The sequence below is a fragment of the Vicia villosa genome, unplaced genomic scaffold (assembly GCF_029867415.1).
Source record: "Vicia villosa cultivar HV-30 ecotype Madison, WI unplaced genomic scaffold, Vvil1.0 ctg.004442F_1_1, whole genome shotgun sequence".
In the NCBI taxonomy this organism is placed as follows: domain Eukaryota; kingdom Viridiplantae; phylum Streptophyta; class Magnoliopsida; order Fabales; family Fabaceae; genus Vicia; species Vicia villosa.
Window position 1 is genome coordinate 122032 of NW_026706438.1, and position 21279 is coordinate 143310.

Here is a 21279-nt window from a genome sequence, read left to right on the forward strand (position 1 = left end):
TACCGTTTAATTATTACTCTATACACGACTTTCAATACATTTCTAAGATTAAATACTCCCTCTGTTTTTTATTATAAGTCGTTTTAGAAAAAAAATTAAATATAAGTCACTTTACAATTCCAATGAATAATTAATGCTATTTTTCCTATTATATTCTTTAATATTTATTATTCTCTTTCCTTTCAATTATATAAATTTATCTTTCATTGTCATTAATGAAAGATAATTTTATAAAAACCTTCATAATTTCTCAATTTCATATAATAATTATTATTTTTCTTAATCTTTGTGAAAAGTCTAGTATCATTACATTCTTCAATTTGTGTGCAAAAACTTTAAACACTTACTTTGATAGGGATGGAATATAAACCATGTTTGGTTTATGATATGGCAGGACAGAAATTGTTTGGCAATTGTCTTGGAAACATCGTTTTTTTAATATATAAAGAACAACAGTAAATTTCATTTTTTTTTTAAATTATGAAAACACACTGTATGATATTATAAGAAGTCTATACTACCTTAAACAATAAATCAAGATTAGACACCTAATACAGTCATAGAAGATTCAAATAGTCAACTCCAATTCGCAGCTTCACTGATGCACATTTGTAACACATGAAATATAACAGAATATTTCAAAGGACAAAAAGCTAGCACCAAAGCAAAGCAGGAGATATACATAACCATCAAAATTTAAACAAGCACAAAAAGTTCAATAGCGACCAGTGGATTTTAACTGTAAGGGCACCAACTCTTTAGAGATTCACTTTTGGTTGCTGTTGCAAATAACAATTTTCTAGAATAAGTCAGAATTCGCCGAGGCGTGGCAAGCATCTGATGTTTGATGATCACAAGATTACATTCTGTCTTCCCTCCTCCTTGGAGCACAAGTTATGATTTCATCGACTCTAAGAATCATCTCAGCAGCCTCTGTTGCAGATAGCAATACAGCCTGTTTGACTTTAAATGCTTCACAAATCCCCCTTTCAGACATGTCTCCAACCTATCAGAAGTACGCCAATCAAATTATATTAGCCAAACAGAATAGAAAGGAAGCATGATGAACTAGCAGTCAATAGAATACTTTTCTAAAATACACAACATAAACATTGGTAAATCAGCACTGCTCTTCATCTGTGTAAGTTAAGCCCCGAAAGCACCCCTTAAAATCTAGAAATCAAAGGGTAAAGGGTCTTGATGGGGTGGTTAACCAAAACCTAGGTGAATAAACCAAATATATGGTTGGTTTTTAATTCCATTCAAGTTAAACCTGTTTATTTTAGTAAAGCAGTTTAAAACAGGTTGAGATTCGGTTTATTTTTTCTATATGCTATAGTCAAACTTCACTGTTTTATTCTTTACTCTTCTTTTTGGTAGGTGTTGAATCCGCCTTATTGTTCAAAAAACCATAAGTGCCCAATCCACTATTATCTGATTGCATTCCATTTCAAAAGGGCTCGGGCAGATATATGCCGGTTATGAACAATTTACAAACCTTAACCTCAAAAGGGCATTGGGTTTCTTTGCTTTTGGGTTTAGAATACCCAGTTTAAATTTTTCTAAAAGTCGGTTTGGGTTCTTTTAATTGGAGCAGCTGGTTACTGAGTCGGTTAAAGGCACCCAATTCTTAACATCCCTAGTTAAGTGGTAAGAACAAACCACGTGAGTGCTCCAATAGGCATCTCATAAATACTACTCAATGTTTGACTTAGGCACCCATAAGTCCTACTTAACTCCACCAGCACTTAAGCACAACCCTTCCCCCCTAGGATGGACAATGTCTACTATGGAGTAGATCTAATTTAGAAACGCCTACATGAATGCAATTATCAAAAACAGAGCTGCTACCAACAAAGAAACAACAAATCAATATAATCAATTCAAAAATTAAGACATTCCTGCTAATGTGCATCTTGAAGCAATCAAACCAAATGAACAAAGAAACGATAGTAGAATGATATATTAGGCATTTAAATTAATTTCCAGACAAATAAAGTCACTTATTCACTATTGTACTTACAGAACCAGAGATGACATCAATTCCAGAATTACATCCCTCATTCTGGTGCTCTGCACGGAGCTGAGAAATCAACTCAGCACTGTCCAAACCAGCATTATCAGCAATGGTTGTTGGGATAGCCAAGAGTGCCCGGGAGAATGCCTCCATTGCGAGAGACTTTTTACCCGGAGTTTTCCTAGCCAATGCGTCCACTTCCTGTGCCATCACCATTTCAGGCCATCCGCCTCCAAGCAACACCCTGCTGTCATTGACAGTCTGAGATAGCACACACAAGGCATCATGCAATGATCTCTCAGCTTCATCAAGAACATGGTGGCTACACAAAAACACATGTCAGACTTAAAAAGGGTTTCTAAAACTGAAAACTTCCAATCAAATATGTTGAAAAATAGTTCTCTACACATGAACACAAATAAGTCTTACAATTATACATGCCTAGCTCAAATGCACTAACTGAAACAAAATCTATAGGGACAGGACAATTTAAGGACATAAACTAACTCCGCGTGATAATACAAGAACATGTGTGCATAAAAGCAATAAATATTTGACATTACATCAGTCTAGTTAAGCCATTGGACTCAATAATTGTAATCTGAAAATTATAAAATATTTTATACGAACAAAATTATAGTTAAAATCCTTTAGCCTTTGAATAAGCAGCACATAAACTGAATAAAATGGTCAATTGTGAGGTGAATTTTTGTTTTACTCTTCTATTACAAACATGATGATCTGAAGTGATATGTTGTTAAGATTAAAGTCCCTGAATACGTAAAAGAACAACATTGGAAAGGAATTTACAATAACAACATATGAAAAAATACCTGGCACCTCTCAGAACTATTGTGCATGCCTGCCCCATTGCAACACCAGAAAACTTAATCAATTTATCCTCACCAATCATAATCTCTTCAATGAGGTCACAATGCCCAAGCTTAACAGACTCAGGATTGTCAAAGGTTGAAGCAATATCACCACCAGTAACCAGAGCCAGACGCTCAATACCATCAAAATCAGCATGCTCAATAGCCAATATTCCAGCATCAGCAAAGAGCTCCTCTGGAAAATTGTATATCAACTGTCTATTAACAAAACAGTTGATGCCATGATTTATTATCTTGTTCACCTTTTCTTTCATTTTCTCTTTCTCAGCTCCTTCAATCTCAGCAACTTTAGCCATAGAGTCGACACGAACACGGGCTCCATAAATCTTCACCTTGTCTGTGTCCATTGCAGTGTTTGCAACTAGTATCTTGGCATTCTCTATGCGTTTGGGTTGTCCAATCCCAATTTTCTTGTCAAGAATAAATCTAAACAAAAACATAATCCAACTCAGAAAGACAGAGATTATTTATTAGCCAGAGACTAATGCAAATAGTTCATTATACAGGACAGTGGTGTTGCTGATAATCATTTGATCTAATCCAAATTACTTGAAGACTACCTATGCGACTCAAAACAATAGAGAAACTTCCGGATTTCAAAAAGGATAGAACAGAAGCATGTGATACCAGTGCTATTGATGGCGGTCCATGGCGAAGAGCCAAAATCCCACCATATCAGCCGCTTTGCTGCACTATTATAGCGGATTATGGCAGGAAAACCCACAATACCGGCTGATATTTACCATTGCAGAGAAACCAAAAACCACCATGTATTCCACCATAGCGCCGCCACGGCTGATATTTTATAACATTGTATGATACTCAAACTAAAAATTCTAATTGTCAGAAATATTACCCTTCATCTAAAAATGAGTCTATCAGTGATCCTCCAGGCTTCTTTATAATCTGGATAGATTCTAAATTTGTACTTCCCTGCAATTATAAAATAGAAATGAAAATGTGAAAAGGTGTATAATTAATTTAATAACGATAGAGACCGCTACAAAAGAAAGAAAAAACCCTAAATACATAGCTAGCATAGAAGCACAATAAACAGGAATCACTAAAAAAATGTAAATCGGGGAACATTTTGCATTTTAAACCATTGGGAAAAAAGGGAAAACCATTGTCATAAACGAAATATAAGAGCACTGTAATCAAAGTTGTGAATAAAACACACTTCTATCATCTATGTATTTAGCCAAGCATGCAAAGTTTATAGATCAAAATTGTATCTATTGTTTATAAACTGTAATTTTCCACAAACGAACCGATGAAAAAAACCAACAGTCCATAACTATTTGCTAAATCCATAAAAACTGGACTATGTATTAGTCGGGAAGTCATTGTTTTCCTTTAGTCTTATTACAACATCTACAGCTAATTTGGCAAAATGTATATCACGCTCATAAAAAAATAGAGTAACCAAGCTATGACTAAAGTACACTTATAACTTATAAGTATTATATAGATCACAATTGTAGCTAACTTTTATTCTGAGGTTTTTCGACACATAGTCCAAAACAGAAAACTTAGCAACAGTAGTTGCACTTTTTGCTAAACCTGACAAAATTGGACTCTGTTAGTTAGGTAGTAACTGTTCACCTTTAGTCTCATTACAGCATCTACAGCTAACTTTGCAAAATGCTCCTTGTCTTGTGAGAGAATTTTGGAGCTCAAAGTAGTCCTGGCAATGTTCATCAAGTCTGCCCTGAATTTCTCTGCACGTACATTCATGTATAAGATTTTAGACAAAAGAAGGCATATCAGAGCCTGCTATAAACAAAATAATAAAACCAATTCTAATAAAAAATTATTCAAAGGCTACAGAACCAATGGTAAAACCTAACCCCCCAAAAGAAACATCAAAAAGGGAAAATAAATACCAGCATCTCCTTTGTTGTCCACAACCTTCGCAACCAATGTATCACGAGCACACTCAGCCGCCATTCGGAAACCTAAAAATCATATCCAATAATGTTCAGCACATCAAGGCATCATTTGAAAGTTGAAACCAATCAATACAGAACACTTCCCTATGAAGAGAAGCAACAAACATGCAAAATCTATCAAAATTATAAATGGCATTTAAAGCACCATTACCAAAAACCTGTGTGCTTATGTTTCTGATGCTTCCCACGTTTTTCCTTTTTACAACAAAACCAAACTAAAGGAAGAATATTTGTGGTAGCCTTGGATAGAATAAAATGAATAAAAAAAAATCATTGACTGCTTCTATTACCACCATTAGTTCAAATGTATTGATAAATTGATTCCAAATGTAACTACAAATATCTAAAAAGTAAATTATTAAAACTTAGAAACTTTCTACATAGAGTTGCTCGATGTCAACCTAGAAAGTAGCTTTCATCAACAACTCAACTAACTTATTGGCATTAACTTCTTAACCTTATCACAAGGGAACCTGAACCATTATTGAAAAGCAAAGAAATAAATTAACCTGCTATTATAGTCATTGGATGAATTTTAGCAGCAACCAGCTTTTCTGCCTCCCTCAAAAGTTCCCCAGCCAAAACAACAACAGAGGTAGTCCCATCGCCAACTTCATCATCTTGAACTTTCGAAATGTCTTAAACTTATATTAAGGATGACTATCTTCCAATATAAACTTACATATATTCACATTAAAAATAAAAAAACAATACTACAACAATGGTTTGTCAGAATCTGAATGCTCTGCAAAACCGGTACTACTCGAAATCATGTACTATGCAACTAATAATATCTACGCACTATCACCACTACAAAAAAACTGTAAAGGATACCAACAAGAACTTTAGCAGCTGGGTTATCAATATGAAGGGACTTCAAGATCGTAGCACCATCGTTAGTAACGGTAACTTCGCGGCCTCTGCCAGTCGACTGCAAAATTTTATCCTGCAATCATGATCCCATATATAAATGAATTAGTTAGAAATCAGTAAAAATCTTAACCAACATATTAAACTAATGAAAAATAGATTTTACCATTCCCTTTGGCCCTAATGTAGTCTTAACCAAATCAGCAATAGCCATGGCACCAACAAAAGATGACTAAATCACAAAACACAAAACGCAGTCAGTTAGGGTTAACCGCACAGAGAGATTTACACACTGTCAATACAATATCAAAATGAACTCAAACTCACCATTCTTGCGCGTTCTCCTTTCTCTTCACTTGCTTCATCTTTGAAGATTCTATCGATCTGTAGCATTCACCATAAGAGAAAGTTTGAAAATGGAGAATGAAAGCTGGAAAGGAAAAGGAATGAGAAGATCGGTCGGAAGTGACTTACCGCCATTGTGGGAACTCGAAATAGAAGGGAGAGAGATGGTGAAGAAGAAATGGAAGATCGGAGTAGGAACGAGAAGGAAGCAGCGTCGTGCTTGAGTTACAGTGGCTGCTGCATTTGCTAGGTTAAAGGAAATGGAAGCCCTAAAACCCAATATGTGAAAATGAACAAATAACCCCACCCCCACTTTGAACTACCTACACCCCCACCTTAAAAAAAGTTTAAAATACCTAGTTTAATAACTAATCAAATAAAGAGTGAATATTCTTCATAATTTCTAAGAAAAACCTTCATTCATTCTTAAAGAAACACATCTTCATCAATAGAGCTAAATATTATAAAGAGTTATTAAAAAAAGGTTGGTGTAAAAAATTGTAAAACTAATCAACTTTAATGAGCACTTCATATATTTTAGATAAGAATGGAGGAGAAAAAATAATTGAAGCAATTAGATATCGAGATATTTTTTATTATTTACCTTAATGTGTCTCGTCTTGATATTATGTTTTTTTTGTCTATGCGCATGTTTTTAAGCAAATTCTAAAGAATCATATTTCTTTAAGATAAAACGTGTTATGAGGTATGTCGTTAACACGACACTTATGCATTTATAGAATCCTAAAGGACCTGATTGTGCTTTAGTTAAATATTATAATTTTAATTTTGTTTGTTGTAAATTGGATTAGAAAAGTACCAATAGTACATGTCAGTTGCTTGATAACTCGCTTGTCTTATGGCATAGTAAGAAATTGACAGTTGTTGTGTTATCCATAATTGAAGCACAATATGTCGCTGCAAGTAGCTGTTGTACACAAGTTATCTTAACGAAACAACAATTAAGAAGTTAATCACTAAACTATCCCGATAAAGTGTGATAACACTAGTGTCATAACCCTCACTAAAAATTTGATACTTCACTCTTGAATGAAACATATTGATATCATGCACTATTTTATTAGGGTTCATATAAAAAAAGTAATTGTGTGATTGAGTTTAGGTCTTCATTTAAACAACTGGAAGATATTTTTACAAAATCCTTTCCTAAACAAACTTCTATTTTGTTTTGGTTTTCACAACTAGTATCCGACCCACTAGATCGCCTAATCTAGTTCAGGAGTCAGTTTAGACATCAAGTGGTTTCAGTTCCCTTTTTTATTGCAATTGCGGGGATCAAATTATGGTCCTCCCTACCAAGTCCAGCGTCGATCACCACTGGACTAACTAAGGATTGGTAAAAGAACCATATATTTTATAAGACCTAAGCTATGAATTTTAAATCAATCATGCATGGATTAATATGTTAAAATGTTTCATCTCCTTTTTTTTCTTCCCCTTATCAATGTGAAATATGTGTTATATGTGATGTTTATTTATTATCTCTGTCTTTCTCGCTTTTGATAATGACAAAGGGGGGAAAATATACTCTCAAAAAGATTAAAATATGCTCTTTTATCTACGAGGGGGAAATTAATAATTCCAATTTTATTCTTCTATACTTTTTTGGTTTACCACCTCCCTCAGAAATGCGATGTCATAAAAAAGAGGAAAAATGCGGTCCTATGTGTTATGCAGGTTAATGGCAGATTAGGATAATCTCTAGTGTGATATTTCTTTTCCTATTCTTTAATTTTTTATTATTTATCTTTTTCCATACTTAATCAATGTGTCTACCATCTTCTAAAAATCAATTTTTTTCTAAAAAAATTTGAGAATCAAATATGAACACATTCACCTTGAAGGGGATTTAAATATGATTCAGACATATTTATCATTATCGAGCCTCGAGAATGTAAAATATCGAGGATGTGACAATTGGATCTCATGAATAAATAAATTACTTTCTTTGACTTGGTTTTTAACACCATGATCGTGTGGCCTACTATAAGTCATTGGAGGGGGTGTCACTTGTTTTAACTAGTACTAGTTGGTCACTCTATTGTTGAATAACCTCTAACTATCTTTAGACAACCAACCAAATATCTTTGAGGATATTGTTGGTCTTCTGATCAGTAATCGAGGCCTTTTGGATCTCCCATATGTGCGAAGGAATCCCTACGTGTTGGGGTTGGATAGGAACTTCAAGAATAGACAACGACAAATGCAATCTATCATATGGTTCTAAAGCTCTTCATATAACCTCGTTGGCCATGATGTGTTACACCTGAGGGTTTCTACCAACAGTCATTTAAGTTATTATTCGTCGCGGATTAACCATCGAATATTGAGTAGGCTAGAAGAAACATATAGGATGATTCCCACAAACATCTCCAACTAATCTGGAACAATATTAATATTCAAGCGATGGTGGTGATATCTCTAATGATGTGGCAGTGCTTCATATATTGTGTTCGACAGCAAGAGGTTTGCCTACAAACATTCTATCAGTCAAGTCAGTGAAAGTCACAAGTGCAGAATTTATGGTTTAGAATAATGTAGAACTTATTTTTACCCATTCAATAAACTTTATGGTAGTAGTTGTAGTATATGTTTAAAAACCTTAAAACCTTCCTAAAAAACACCTAGTATTGTGTGTACATGGGTCAACTTGGATTGAGTTTGACCAAAACCATGACTTAAAACATATAGGCTATGTTTGAGAGTTTGGAGGAGAAGGGAGGGGAGGGCTTTGAAAAATAAGAGGAATTGGGTGAAAAGGATAAAAAGATTTTGGGTAGGAGGGTTTTGGAGGGTTTGAGTTTATTCATAACAACAAAAACCCCATAAAATGGGGAAACTCAAAAATTGTATTGAAGGAGGGTTTTGAAGGGCTTACATAAATTTTCCAAATATATTTTAAGTTGTTATACTATTTTGAAAATTAAAAATTTAGTAATGATAATAAGTCTTTTATCATTCTAAACAAATTCATTTTTTCAAAAAATGTCAAATATTTTCCTACATTTTTTTAAATTTTTATTTTTGGAAGTCTTCCCCTCCCCTCCCCTCCCCTCCAAACTCCCAAACGTAGCCATAGAGTACTCTAGTTTGAGTGAAGTAAAATTACCACCCATAATTTTATTGGGTTTGTTTGGGTAAAATTGTAAATATTTTGGATTGGATTAGGTAATGGGTTATCGTTTTTTCCTTATATAATTATAAATCATGTCATATTTTTTCTAGAATTGTACAAAGCACTTACGCTTTATAAGCATTAACATCAAAATATTCAAAGTGAAACATCGTAAATAAATTAAAACCACAATTCACAAAATAACAAATATTAAAAGTCTAAAATTGAAGTAATCAAGTATAAATACATCAAAATTATCAAAACAGAAAATAAAAACCAAGCAACAGTAAAATTTTAAATTATAAGCTAATATACAATGGAACTGAGTGCTCCTCTAGAGCACACCAAGGAAAACAACAACACGAACAAGGAAGATGATGACATCAAGGAGAGGAATACAAAGAAGATGAACGAGATTGAGATAATCATAGCATGTGACCATGATTTTACAAACGAAGAGAAGAATATGGAGGAGGTGCATGTGGGAGAAGTGCCTGAAACATCTTCAAGGAAAACAGAGAGAACATATAAAGAAATGGTTATGGGAACAGAAAATTTGCACACCGGCGACAAAAATGAAACAAAAGATGGGATAAAATGAATGAAGGAGAATATGAAGGTGGAAAATATGAAAGTGGAAGAACACATTAAATGAAGGTATGCATGCCCTGAGTTTATCTTTACAAATCAAGAAGAGAAGCAAATTTATAAACCATGGCGCAAAGGAGTTATTGTGAAGCTTCTTGGAAGGCGAATAGGGTATAATGCGTTGGAAACAAGACTAAAACAAATGTGGGTGAGGATGGGTGTTATCAACATCATAAATCTGAGCAACGATAATAATCTCATTATTTTTCCGTCATGATGATGATCATAATGCAGCAATGTCACATGGACACTGGTTCATATACGACCATTCATTACAACAATAATGCTTTTTAATGACAAAGCTTTCACCTCATCCAGAAAAAAATCGAGGTATTATGCCAAGGCACGTCATGTTTTATTTTTTTATAAAAAATAAAAATAACATATTCCCTCAATTTCTAATAAAACCGAGGGGTAAAACAAATCAAGACATGCTTCGAATCCCACATCAAGATGTTTATATTTTTATTTGTTTATAAGTGAATACTAAATCATCTAACCCTTTGGTTTCCTTAAAAACTGAGGGGTAACATAATCATATTTTACTATAAAAGCACTCGTTAAATAGATTTTACCCTAATCCTAACGTATACGTTGTCGCCCCAAACTAGTACGCATCATTCTTTGGTATAGATTGCAAGACTGAAAAAATCTTTATTGTTCTTCTACCTTTGAACAAAACATTTTTCCACCCTTGCAATCTTTCTCATATAATGGTGTTGATGTTGTGTTTTTGGAATAACTCTTTGTTAAAGACCTCTTAAAGAGTGTTGGAAAAGTTCCTTATGATATATTGCAAGTGCAAAAAATCATTCCTGCTTTTAGGTTAAACAAAGAAGGTTATTCAACCTTTGAAAAGATATAAGCAACAAAATTTTCAAGCAGGTAGCAATGGATTATGGAGTGAAGTCATGTGGAGTAAATATAACTGGAACAACATTATTGATGAATTATGCATGAAGCATACTGACTCAAGTTTCTAGAAAAATCTGGTGAAACTTTGGCTAATGTTGAATGATATTTGCATATGGAATATTAGGAATGGCGAGTTAGTGGACGCTTGGAAAACAAGTTGGATTGCTCTGAGTATTAAATTTCGTGATCTGAACCCTCATGTGCCAACCACAATCATGAATGCTAACGTCTCGAAGCTTGTTGACGAGAACGACGACTAGAACTGGCAGCTGCTAAACAATTGGCTTCTAGAAGAAATTTTAAGTATAATAACCGACATTCTTCCTCCATGTAAGAACGCAGGGGATGATATGAGAAATTGGTCAGCAAATAATAATACAGGGTTCAAGGTAGGGAGTATGTACAAAATTCTTACAGGGATTAATGATGAGCATGAGCTCATGAATTGGAAGATAATTTGGAAAATCCTAGCTTTTGAGAGAATTCAAAGTTTTATGTGGTTGCTTTGTTATGATGGTTTATTAACTAATTGGAAAAAGAGTCGCATGAGGGTTGGTAGTGCAATGTGTAGGTTCTGCCTATATGAGGAAGAAGACTCGTTGTATGTGTGTTAGCTAGGAATTTCGACCAGCCTAAAGTGTGGCTTCATGGAAGCTATTTCTGTTTTATATCTACTCTTATGAGAACTTGATACGTCGAAATAAAATACAGCTTCAAGTGTGTAATTGAAATATTCTTGAATATGGAGAAGTATGCTTTGACATCTACGTTAGATGATTTCAAAAAGGGCTTCGAGTGGGAAAAATTGAAATTTTAACACGCGTCTGTTCGTCAGAAGAACATTGTTGCACCCCAAAATTTGCCCACATATTTATTCCTAACTAGCTTCCACATCACATTCATGTACATACTTCATATAGGCCATCTACTCAATACATTCATTCATATCATCGTCACTGTTTAAGAAAACTGACAAAAAAGAGTTTCTATGTAGAAGAAATTCTTGATAAGAAAATAAGAGAAGATTTGAAGTCTGATTGTATGATACCACTCCCTTGGAAGTCCTCCTAAAGATCAGGGTTTCATCCTCTCCAAGTCAAAGCTCAGGTTAAAGGATACAAGCTTCCGATCCATCAGAGTCTCCAAATTAGGGTTTTGACCAAAGTCAACCCTGTTGACTATTTGGTCAATATTTAATCAGAAGATGATTTTTGAGTATGAAAATATGGTTGTCTGGAGGAAGTATTCACTGGAGCCCTTGGGTTGAAAATTGATTGAGAACCAGATCAGAAACGGATTAATCGGGAAATTCATTTGAAATCAGAAAAATCAGGAAACGTTGACTTTTGGTCAAAGTCAAAGTCAACTGTCAAATGTGGACTTTTGGTGGAAAATCGGTCAAAGAAAAGTTAAGGAAATAATTAAAATCAAGAATTTATCAAAGTTGCCAAAAATGGAAGGTGGTTAAAATAGGAAATTTCCAAAATGGGCAAGTCCTAACACTTAGAAAATATTTGAGAGTTACAAATGTGGCTGAACAGCTTACTTCGGGTTCATTTTTCACGAGTTTCGAGGCTCCTATTCAAGACAAGTTCAACATGAAAAATGTAACACCCGAGGCCGAAGAAGGCGAGGGGTGGTTGCACCGCATGGAACGCTTGGGGCCAATTGGGGCTAGGGTGGTCGCCACATCGGAATGAGAGGGATCCGTGCAGGTATGGGACTGCATGGTTGAAGGAAAGCTTATAAGGATTAATAGGTACTACCCATACCAACAAGATGCATCTTCTTTTCGGGAGCCCGTTCAATAAGAACTTCACAGTTAAGCGTGCTTGACTTGGAGTAGTATTGGGATGGGTGACCTTCTGGGAAGTTTCCCAGAAAGCGTGCGAGTGAGGTCAAAGCATGCTGAAAAGACCCGTGTTGGTTTGTGGGGTCAGTCGATCATCCCGAAAGCATTCTGGGGCGTTACAAATGGTATCAGAGCCAGACCTCTCCCAGTACGATGTGGTTCGAGGACGAACCATGCGGAAGCTGGTGGGCATGTAACACCCGAGGCCGAAGAAGGCGAGGGGTGGTTGCACCGCATGGAACGCTTGGGGCCAATTGGGGCTAGGGTGGTCGCCACATCGGAATGAGAGGGATCCGTGCAGGTATGGGACTGCATGGTTGAAGGAAAGCTTATAAGGATTAATAGGTACTACCCATACCAACAAGATGCATCTTCTTTTCGGGAGCCCGTTCAATAAGAACTTCACAGTTAAGCGTGCTTGACTTGGAGTAGTATTGGGATGGGTGACCTTCTGGGAAGTTTCCCAGAAAGCGTGCGAGTGAGGTCAAAGCATGCTGAAAAGACCCGTGTTGGTTTGTGGGGTCAGTCGATCATCCCGAAAGCATTCTGGGGCGTTACAAAAAATGTTCACTTCGTGGCCCTCTACAATTTTACAGTTGGGCATTTTCCCAATTAAGGCATGGATCAAGAGTTATGAAAGATTAAAGTTGAAGGTTTTCATTTGATACAAGTCAAGCTGCCAGACAGGATTTCTGGGCAACGTTGGTATTTTTACAAGCACGTGGCGTGCATTTTTTGAAGTCAGTTATAGGAAGCTACAAAGGGGTTTTTGACTCAAGTTTGGTACTAATGCGCTCTATCCTATGTCTTCTATCCAATGATATGAGAATCATGGATTTTGGGCAGGTGGAGTGAGAGATATGAAGGCTCAAAGTCAGGTCCTCACAAAGTCGTGTGTTGCTTCGGACAAGGGCATATTTCCTGGGCACACGTGAGGCATCTGACCAAGCACATCGTGGAACATTTTCAAGGCAATATTCAGAGAATCATAAGAACTTGCTAAAGTCAAATGTGAGACCAATCCATTCACCTCCGTGCCCTCTATTCAGTGAGACAGAAATCACGGCATTTGAATGTGTAATGAGCAAGGTATCTGACCTCGAAGTCACGTAGTTGGAGCTGCGTAGAGGCCGGTGCAAACAAGTCACGCATGCAAGACGTATTGTAACATTGCCCCTAGAGTTTTCATGGTAGCAGCATCTCTTACTCGATATGGCCATACACCATACTGCATACGTAAAAGAAAAAGGGAAGCTGGCCGCATATGCACAAAACTTGCTTACTAAGTGTAATAAAAAAAGGCTACACTACAATAATCCTCACCATAGCCTACCATGAGATCACACCATATATAGCCCAAACTTCTCATAAACAAGGACGAGTTCATTTTTCTCGCTCTCCCATTTTCTCTCGCTGTTCACTCTTTTTTTTTTACTCTCTTTCTCTCATCTCTCTCTCCACCGTAACAACCTAACAAACCACCACAAACAACCTTCAACCACCACACTCACCACTGAATCTTCATCAAGCAACACCATAACAACCCTGCATCTTTATCATCCTTCATCCTCATAATAGAAGCAAGCACAACTTCACATCAACATCCTCCACCACCATCTTCAAATAAACTATCTCCATTCAAGAATCATCAGTGCAGTCAACATCAAGATCTAGAAAGGAGCAGAGCGTTCTTCACATTTGCAGTCCAAAATCAAACAAGTAAGCTCTCTTTTCATTGCATTAGAGGCATGTATAGGCCTGGAACCCGTCATCAGGGATTGGGTTAGGACAATTAGACCGCCATGTTCTCAAATATGTGTTGCATTCTACGTGAATCTTGGATCTTGAAGTTTTGATTTCTGTTTGTGATGAAATGGTGCTGATTTGAACGGTTAATTCGTGTATTTAAAGTCTATGCGTGACAATGATTGAATTGATATGCGTGGCTTTGAGTTTTAGTGAAGTTCTTGGGACCTAGGGTTTGAGGATTGGCTTCGGTTAAGAGCTTAGAGGAATAGTTAGAAAAATCTGAGGCCATATTCGGAATCTACGCGAAATTCCGAGTAGGAAGGTGCTATCTTTTTACGTTTCTGGAAAATTAGTGAAGTCTCCACCGCAAGTGAGGCCGGAGAAGACGACCGGAGGGTATCTCCGGCGTCTGCATGTTTGCTAGATCTTTTTCCTCCGTCGCTGATGTGGCACGACGCCATTGGTTTTTCTCCCTTTCCTTTTTTCGTTTTTTGTCCTTATTAGTATGATTGGTTCATTATGTGTTGCGTTGTGATTGGCTGTGCATCTTTTTTGTCTTTTTCTAACTTAAATGAGCTTTGACCAATTGATGTCACATGGCTATTCTTTGTATGTCACGTTTCATTTATAAAGGACTATATGTTAGAGTAATAATTGCATGCTGAGAATAACAAAGAGAAAACAAAAATAAAAAAGGTGACATAATATGTGAACCTGGGCCTTGTTGTACCGCTGGGCTTTGGCATTTTCATTTTCTACACCTCCCAAGTTCTGGCCCAAACGCACTAGTAACTAGAGTCAGTTCATTTTAAATTTACCTTCTCACCTCCCTGTTAGACAGATTTTGGTTCTATTTTTCAACTTTGTTCTCTTCATAACTTTTGACTCATTGACCAGTTCTAACTCAAATAAAAAATAAATAAAAATATGTTTTAAATAGAATAATGTGTGTAGAAATTTTTGATATTTTTGTTAGATTTTTAGAACTTAGTTTGTTGTTTTTAATAAATCATTTCCTTTAGTGTGTTCATTGTGTTTTTTAAGTTTGATCGGTTTTGCGAATTAATTTTGTTTAGTACCTTAGGATCAAAGTTTAATCACCAATTTTTGTGTGATATCAGTAGACTCATATACCATATTGTGTGAAAAAAATAAAAGTCTAATTCTATGTTTTGGTTAGGTTTTCATTAGATTTTCTATACCCGATTTATGTACGTTCCCAAACGGATAACCATGTGAACTTGACCTATAATTTGCGTTGCCTTTATGCAATTGACTTAGTTTCTTTTTGTACATATAAGTAGGGATGTTTAGAGGTCCTAATACCTGGAGTTGAATTTTTCAAGTCATGTTTTCTTATTTTACTTGATTTTTCCGTTTTACTTGTAAATAACTTGCTTTTGATTAACGATTGTATCGTAACTTGTCCAAATGACCTATACTTTTGTATGAAACTTTGTGACTTGATTCCATGATTGTTTAGACACCTATTAGAGGTCATTAGCTACTGACTTATAACATTTGATCACATCTTTCTAACTTCACTTCTAATTTGAATTCTACTAACTAGTTTTGACTTAATCTTGTGTAGTTTTGTTAGAACTTTGTTTGCTTCAAGTTAATTGACTAACATGGATTGGTATAAGATCTTGGACATATAAGTGAACTCATTGCTACTGACTTTAAGTTTTGTTCATGTTTTCATTTGCTTTTTGTTTTGATTAATGGATGTTTGTTCGCTAATTGTTAAGTAACGATTCATGCGATACTTTGGTAACTTTTTGTGGATATTTTTGTGAGATGTAATGATGCTTTTGTGTTTGATTTAGGACACTAATTTCCTTGGTTTGCTACTGCCCTAGGGCTTTCTTCCCTCTTTCTCATGCTTTGCCTCTTCTATCACACTTTGATTGTTGTTAGTTTAAGAGGCGACGATTGTTTGTTCTTCCTCCACCTTTTGTGGATTGTTTTCTCTTGGGATTTATTGTGTGTAGTCTCTCTTAGGAGTAGACTTGGTTAGGGACTTCATTAAGTCACTTACCTTGCTTGTTGCTTTTGCTTATCTCTTACTATATGCTTACCATGTTCCCTTAGGGTGGTGACTTCAATCTTCATTAAGATTAGTCACATAGAACAACTTAGGTTGTAGTCTATGCATGATAACATAGGTAGAGATCCCTTATCCTTGACCTTAGGGCCACTAGTAGATTATAATAACTTAGATTAGAGAATAGGTTAGTTCCCCTTTGTTCATTTCTTTTTCTTTTCAACATTAAAACACTAATAAAATAAAGATGCGAATCACATTAAGAAAGTGATAGAGAAATGAGTGGGATTCATTCCCTAATCTGTTTCTCAATCACTTAGTGGCATAGAAATGAGTGGGATTCATTCCCTAATCTGTTTCTCGGTCGCTACTCAATGGGAGAGAGATGAGTGGGATTCATTCCCTAATCTGTTTCTTGAACATTATATAATGGGATAGAAGTGAGTGGGATTCATTCCCTAATCTGCTTCTCGATCATTATACATTTTTATGTGATTCTAATCGCAAAGTAAATTCCCTTAAAAAATACCCAACCAAAAACATTTAAAACACTTAATAAAGGCTCGAATTAAAACAAAGCGACGAAGTGGTGCGAAACCTTGTATTGGGTTTTGTTCATCATGTAGTTACATAAAAAACACAAACCCAAGTTCATTCTTTTGCCTTGTTAGGCGCTTAAGAACAAGTTAAGTCCTTTCCAAAACTAGGCGTATAAGTCTCCAAAGGTCGAGCATCGTGGATTGTGACCTTAACCACTGTTCAACTAAAAAACACAAAACAAATGGAAACTATGGAGCCGAACTACGGTCGTTCTGATTCCTGAAAAGGATACGTAGGCATTGGGTCGCGGGGCCTAAGCGAACACACTTGTAAATAATTCCTTCTTTTCCCCGTATTTCTCTTTTGCATGCATTCACATTTAGGTTTAGACATAGATACACCCTTTAGATAGAAACAAACGTAGGTGGATACCATCGAGTACGATGGGCGTGAGGGGTGCTAGCACCTTCCCCTCGCGTAACCGACTCCCGTACCCTATTCTCTGGTCGAAAGACCTCGTTCTTATTCCGAGTTAGGTTATCTGGTATTCCTTTCCCTTATGGGATGAATATATTAGTGGCGACTCTGATTCCATTTTTTGCGGTAGCGACAGCTGGCGACTCTGCTGGGGAGGTTGCTAGACCTGTGTTGGTCCGTTCTTAGCGAGTCGATCCTAGCCTTTGTTTGTTTGTTTATTGGGTGTTTCTTTGTTTGTTTGTTTATTTGTTTATATGTTGTATATATGCATATCATGTTTTATTTTCCGCTTGCATATCATGCATCTGGACTATATTATGGGTCCCCGTGGGGACCACATATTTTTCTGCTTTGTTTTGCAGGTTGGGTGGGATGTTCTATGAGGTAAAAGGCCCAATACCCAGGCCAGAGTTGACACATAGGATACCTAGGATAAAGTGGATAGTCATGACGCCAACAGAATGTCAGGTTCTGTTGATTGCGATCATGAGACCCACGACCAGTTGAGATTCAAATGAGATACCGTTGTTGGCATGTATTTGCAACAATGATGGTGTTTCAGGAGAGTTGTTAACGCTGGAGACCTTTTGACCTACCTTGACCTAGATTCACCTGTGAGTGGGGTGGGATATACATGACAGGTACCGTTGGTGACTATTCTATTCTGTTGGTGACTATTGGTTCCCGTGGTATTCAAAAAGGTGTCAGACCTTTGATCTCATGACATCTGACCTATATCAGTTATTCAGAGGATTGTATAGTGGTTACTTGGATTATAAGGACCTTGATCCCATGCTTTTGCATTGCATAACATCATTACTTTATCCACTTCATTTGTGGGGGATTCTAAAGTCTATTTTCAAAAAAAAGGAAACGAAAAAAAGTAGAAAAACAGAAAAGATGGAAAAGAAAAAAAGAAAGAAAAGATGCTATATACAAAAAAAAAAAGAATAAAAGAGAAACAAAAGTTGATGAAAATACTTTAGGATTCTCCATAAATGAAACATGCATTCATATTATCATGCATTTCATATTTCTCTTAGAAGCTTATGGGGGCCCTTTCCATTCAAATTCTGACTTCAACAACAAAATCTGACTTCTCACCGCTATGTGCTCGAAAGTTGGTATTGGAATAACTCCGTGAGGTTTTTGAATGAGATGAGGACAGAAATGGGGATTAACATGAATCAGTGTATGGAGGTTATTCAAACCTTTTCTCTTAGACAAGAAGAATTGAGACAAGTTCCTTAGATGCCAAATGACAATGTTAATTTCACCCCAAGAGAAGGTCTTATGAATCAGAATGTCTGAGTACTATTGAGATTCCTATTACTGTTGAGGAGGGAACCCATCATGAGAACAATTTGGAAATTGAAGTCTTCAAGTTTCCGATCATTGAAATAACAAAAAAGATTCCACCTCTTGAAGATGAGGTTGAAAGCCATAAAAGATTGTGACTTCGTTAATTTAGACATTGTTGGTTTGTGCCTAAAGTTTGATGTCAAGAACTCCAAGGATCGTTCATGCTCATTCCTGATGGTTTGGATGTGCAAACCGAAGTGGTAATCGTCACTTGGACATATGTGGAAATTGTTTGGGGCTCCCGATCGAGGGATAAGCAAGACATTGTCTATCTTGAGCAATGCACCACTCGCATTGCTCGAATCCCTAAAGCACTACAAAGTTTTGTCCAACTTTGTCAGAATCTTTTTCAATGTGATAATCAAGAGTGTTCTGCAGAGCCATTTCTCATTCTCAAGCTATTGCTTCATATCATGTGTCATCTCTTCCCAGAATTTTCTTCTCAGTGGCCTTTGCTCGTCAATAGAGAAAGAAAGAATATGAGAAATGAACCGATGTAATCTCAGTGCCTTGTGCTCAGTTATATCCCTGATTGTTGGTATTTCAGTTGGTATTTTGGGTCTTCCTCACCACAGATAGCTCTCTTGAGTTTGATGATCATACTAGCTTCTTCCATTTATAATGGTGACTACTGTTCTAGCATATATATTTGGGGCTCCCGACCGAGGGATAAGCAAGACATTGTCTATCTTGAGTATTGCATCACTTGCATTGCTCGAATCCCTAAAGTAAGGCAAAAATGCACCACTCTTGTACGCCTTTGTTGGAACATTCTTCTGGGAAGCAATCTAAAGTGTGTGGAAGGAACATATGATAATACTAAGTGGCTACCATGCTGGGGCACCTAGCTATTCAACTGAAGGTGGTAGGACATTCAAAGGCAGAATTCAAGTCCTTGTTGATTTCAGAACAACCATATCCACTCCTAGAGGTTTTATGCATAAACTGAAGTCTCAATGGGGTATCAAAACTGCAGAAAGGCATTCGAGAGCAATAAGTCCATACGGAGTTAAGCCTCCTCAACAATGGCATTCATTTAAGATCTTTATTGCATTCTCATTCCTAACATTTTGTTGTTTGTTTAAGCGTTGCTAGCATGTAAAAATTTGTTAATTTCTTAATGAAAATCATAATACATTGTTTATGTTTGTCTTGAAGTAATCCATTCGTTTTCACTCATAAAAATGTTTTAGCATTTACGATACCAACTTTACTAATCGCTTTCTTAGGCAACGAGCGGAGGGAGAATGATGAAAAAAATGCAAAATCCCTAATTGTGTGTTTTTGAATAAAATCCTGCTGAGGATGTACAGGCATTGTTTCAAATCCCCAAACACCGGAGATATAAGGGAGATAGACCCTCGTTAACCCCTTTGAGCCTTGAAGTAGGAGTTTCTTTTCTGATCAGAAAAAACCTTTATCTTAACCCTGGGGCAGGGTAGTGTTCATTTAACTTGATCAAGTGTTCAAAACTCACAAATGATATGCATCTAAGGATACAACAATGGTTATCCTTCAAAAGGTTGAGGAAATTCAAAATCGCGATGATTATCCTTCACTTACCAAGAGGATAAAAGATGACGATACCACAATGGTAATTCTTCATCAATCATGGAATGAGGCAGTCGGAATCACTTCCAACGAATCAAAGACAATGAGAGGTTACACGACTTGTTCAAAAAAAAAAAAGAGCAAAAATATGGCAAAAAAAAAATGAAAAGAAAAATGATGAAAGAAAAGAAATAGCAATAAAAAGAAAAATGATGGCGAAAATAAAGCAAGAACAAAGTCGTGTGATAATGAATCAAAAGAATAAAAGATGAGCGACTGCCATGTCCAAAAACCTCATTGATTCCTCAACCGTTTCAAAATTCCTTGTGAGGGATGAGCACTCATGTTGAGTTAATTGAACTTAGGAGTGGAGAACATCACGAAGGGGGTGGGCACCAAATAATTTTGAGCCTAAATATCCTTTGTTTCTGAAAACCGTGAACCCGGCCAAGTTACAACCCTTAAAAGTCCTAATTGAAGTAGGGTTTATTTCGAAAGCGCACTCCGATGAGATAGCGTTTAGCTGACTCCCAATAAAGTGTAACACATATCTATGTTGGTATTGTATGCCCGCTTTACATTGCATTCGCAAGAGGTGGCCACCTCATTTCATAAAAAAGTTTTGTTTAAACTTCAAGACTAACATAGGCTTTGCATTAGAATTGTCATTCTAAGAATTAACATTCTTTTGCATACAAAACATTTGCTTAAACATCAAGGAAGTTTCCATGATGAGAATCCATGAAGAGCTTGATCATGTCAAAGTAAAAGAGACTTGAGAAATCCGTAGAGTAAAAAGTAATCATTTCAGAGACTGATTATCAAAGAAAGTTGTCTGAATACTCCATTGAGCATGTGTAGTTTGTGGCCCTCGTTAGTTGATTATCAAGGGGCACGTGGCTTGAAGACTCCATTGAGTATGAAC

General features: G+C 36.2%; 1 protein-coding gene across 1 annotated transcript; it reads right to left on the reverse strand.

The window, feature by feature from the left end:
- Positions 1-522: 522 nt before the first annotated feature.
- Positions 523-6363, reverse strand: LOC131642062 (T-complex protein 1 subunit beta). Its single transcript, XM_058912349.1, has 11 exons — positions 6207-6363; positions 6060-6116; positions 5899-5964; positions 5697-5808; positions 5372-5500; positions 4797-4868; positions 4516-4631; positions 3767-3843; positions 2851-3336; positions 2024-2339; positions 523-1006 (listed from the first exon to the last, which is right to left on the reverse strand). The coding sequence occupies exons 1-11, from the start codon at positions 6210-6212 to the stop codon at positions 860-862; spliced, it is 1584 nt and encodes a 527-aa protein (XP_058768332.1). The 5' UTR covers positions 6213-6363; the 3' UTR covers positions 523-859.
- Positions 6364-21279: the final 14916 nt, after the last annotated feature.

What these genes read in the sequence shown, in the direction of transcription:
- LOC131642062 (XM_058912349.1), bottom strand. An exon ending in AAGGAGAACGCGCAAGAATG is followed by an intron (nt 5,965 to 6,059) that starts GTGAGTTTGAGT and finishes TTTGTGATTTAG; the next exon opens with TCATCTTTTGTTGGTGCCAT. An exon ending in AGCTGCTAAAGTTCTTGTTG is followed by an intron (nt 5,501 to 5,696) that starts GTATCCTTTACA and finishes TATAAGTTTAAG; the next exon opens with ACATTTCGAAAGTTCAAGAT.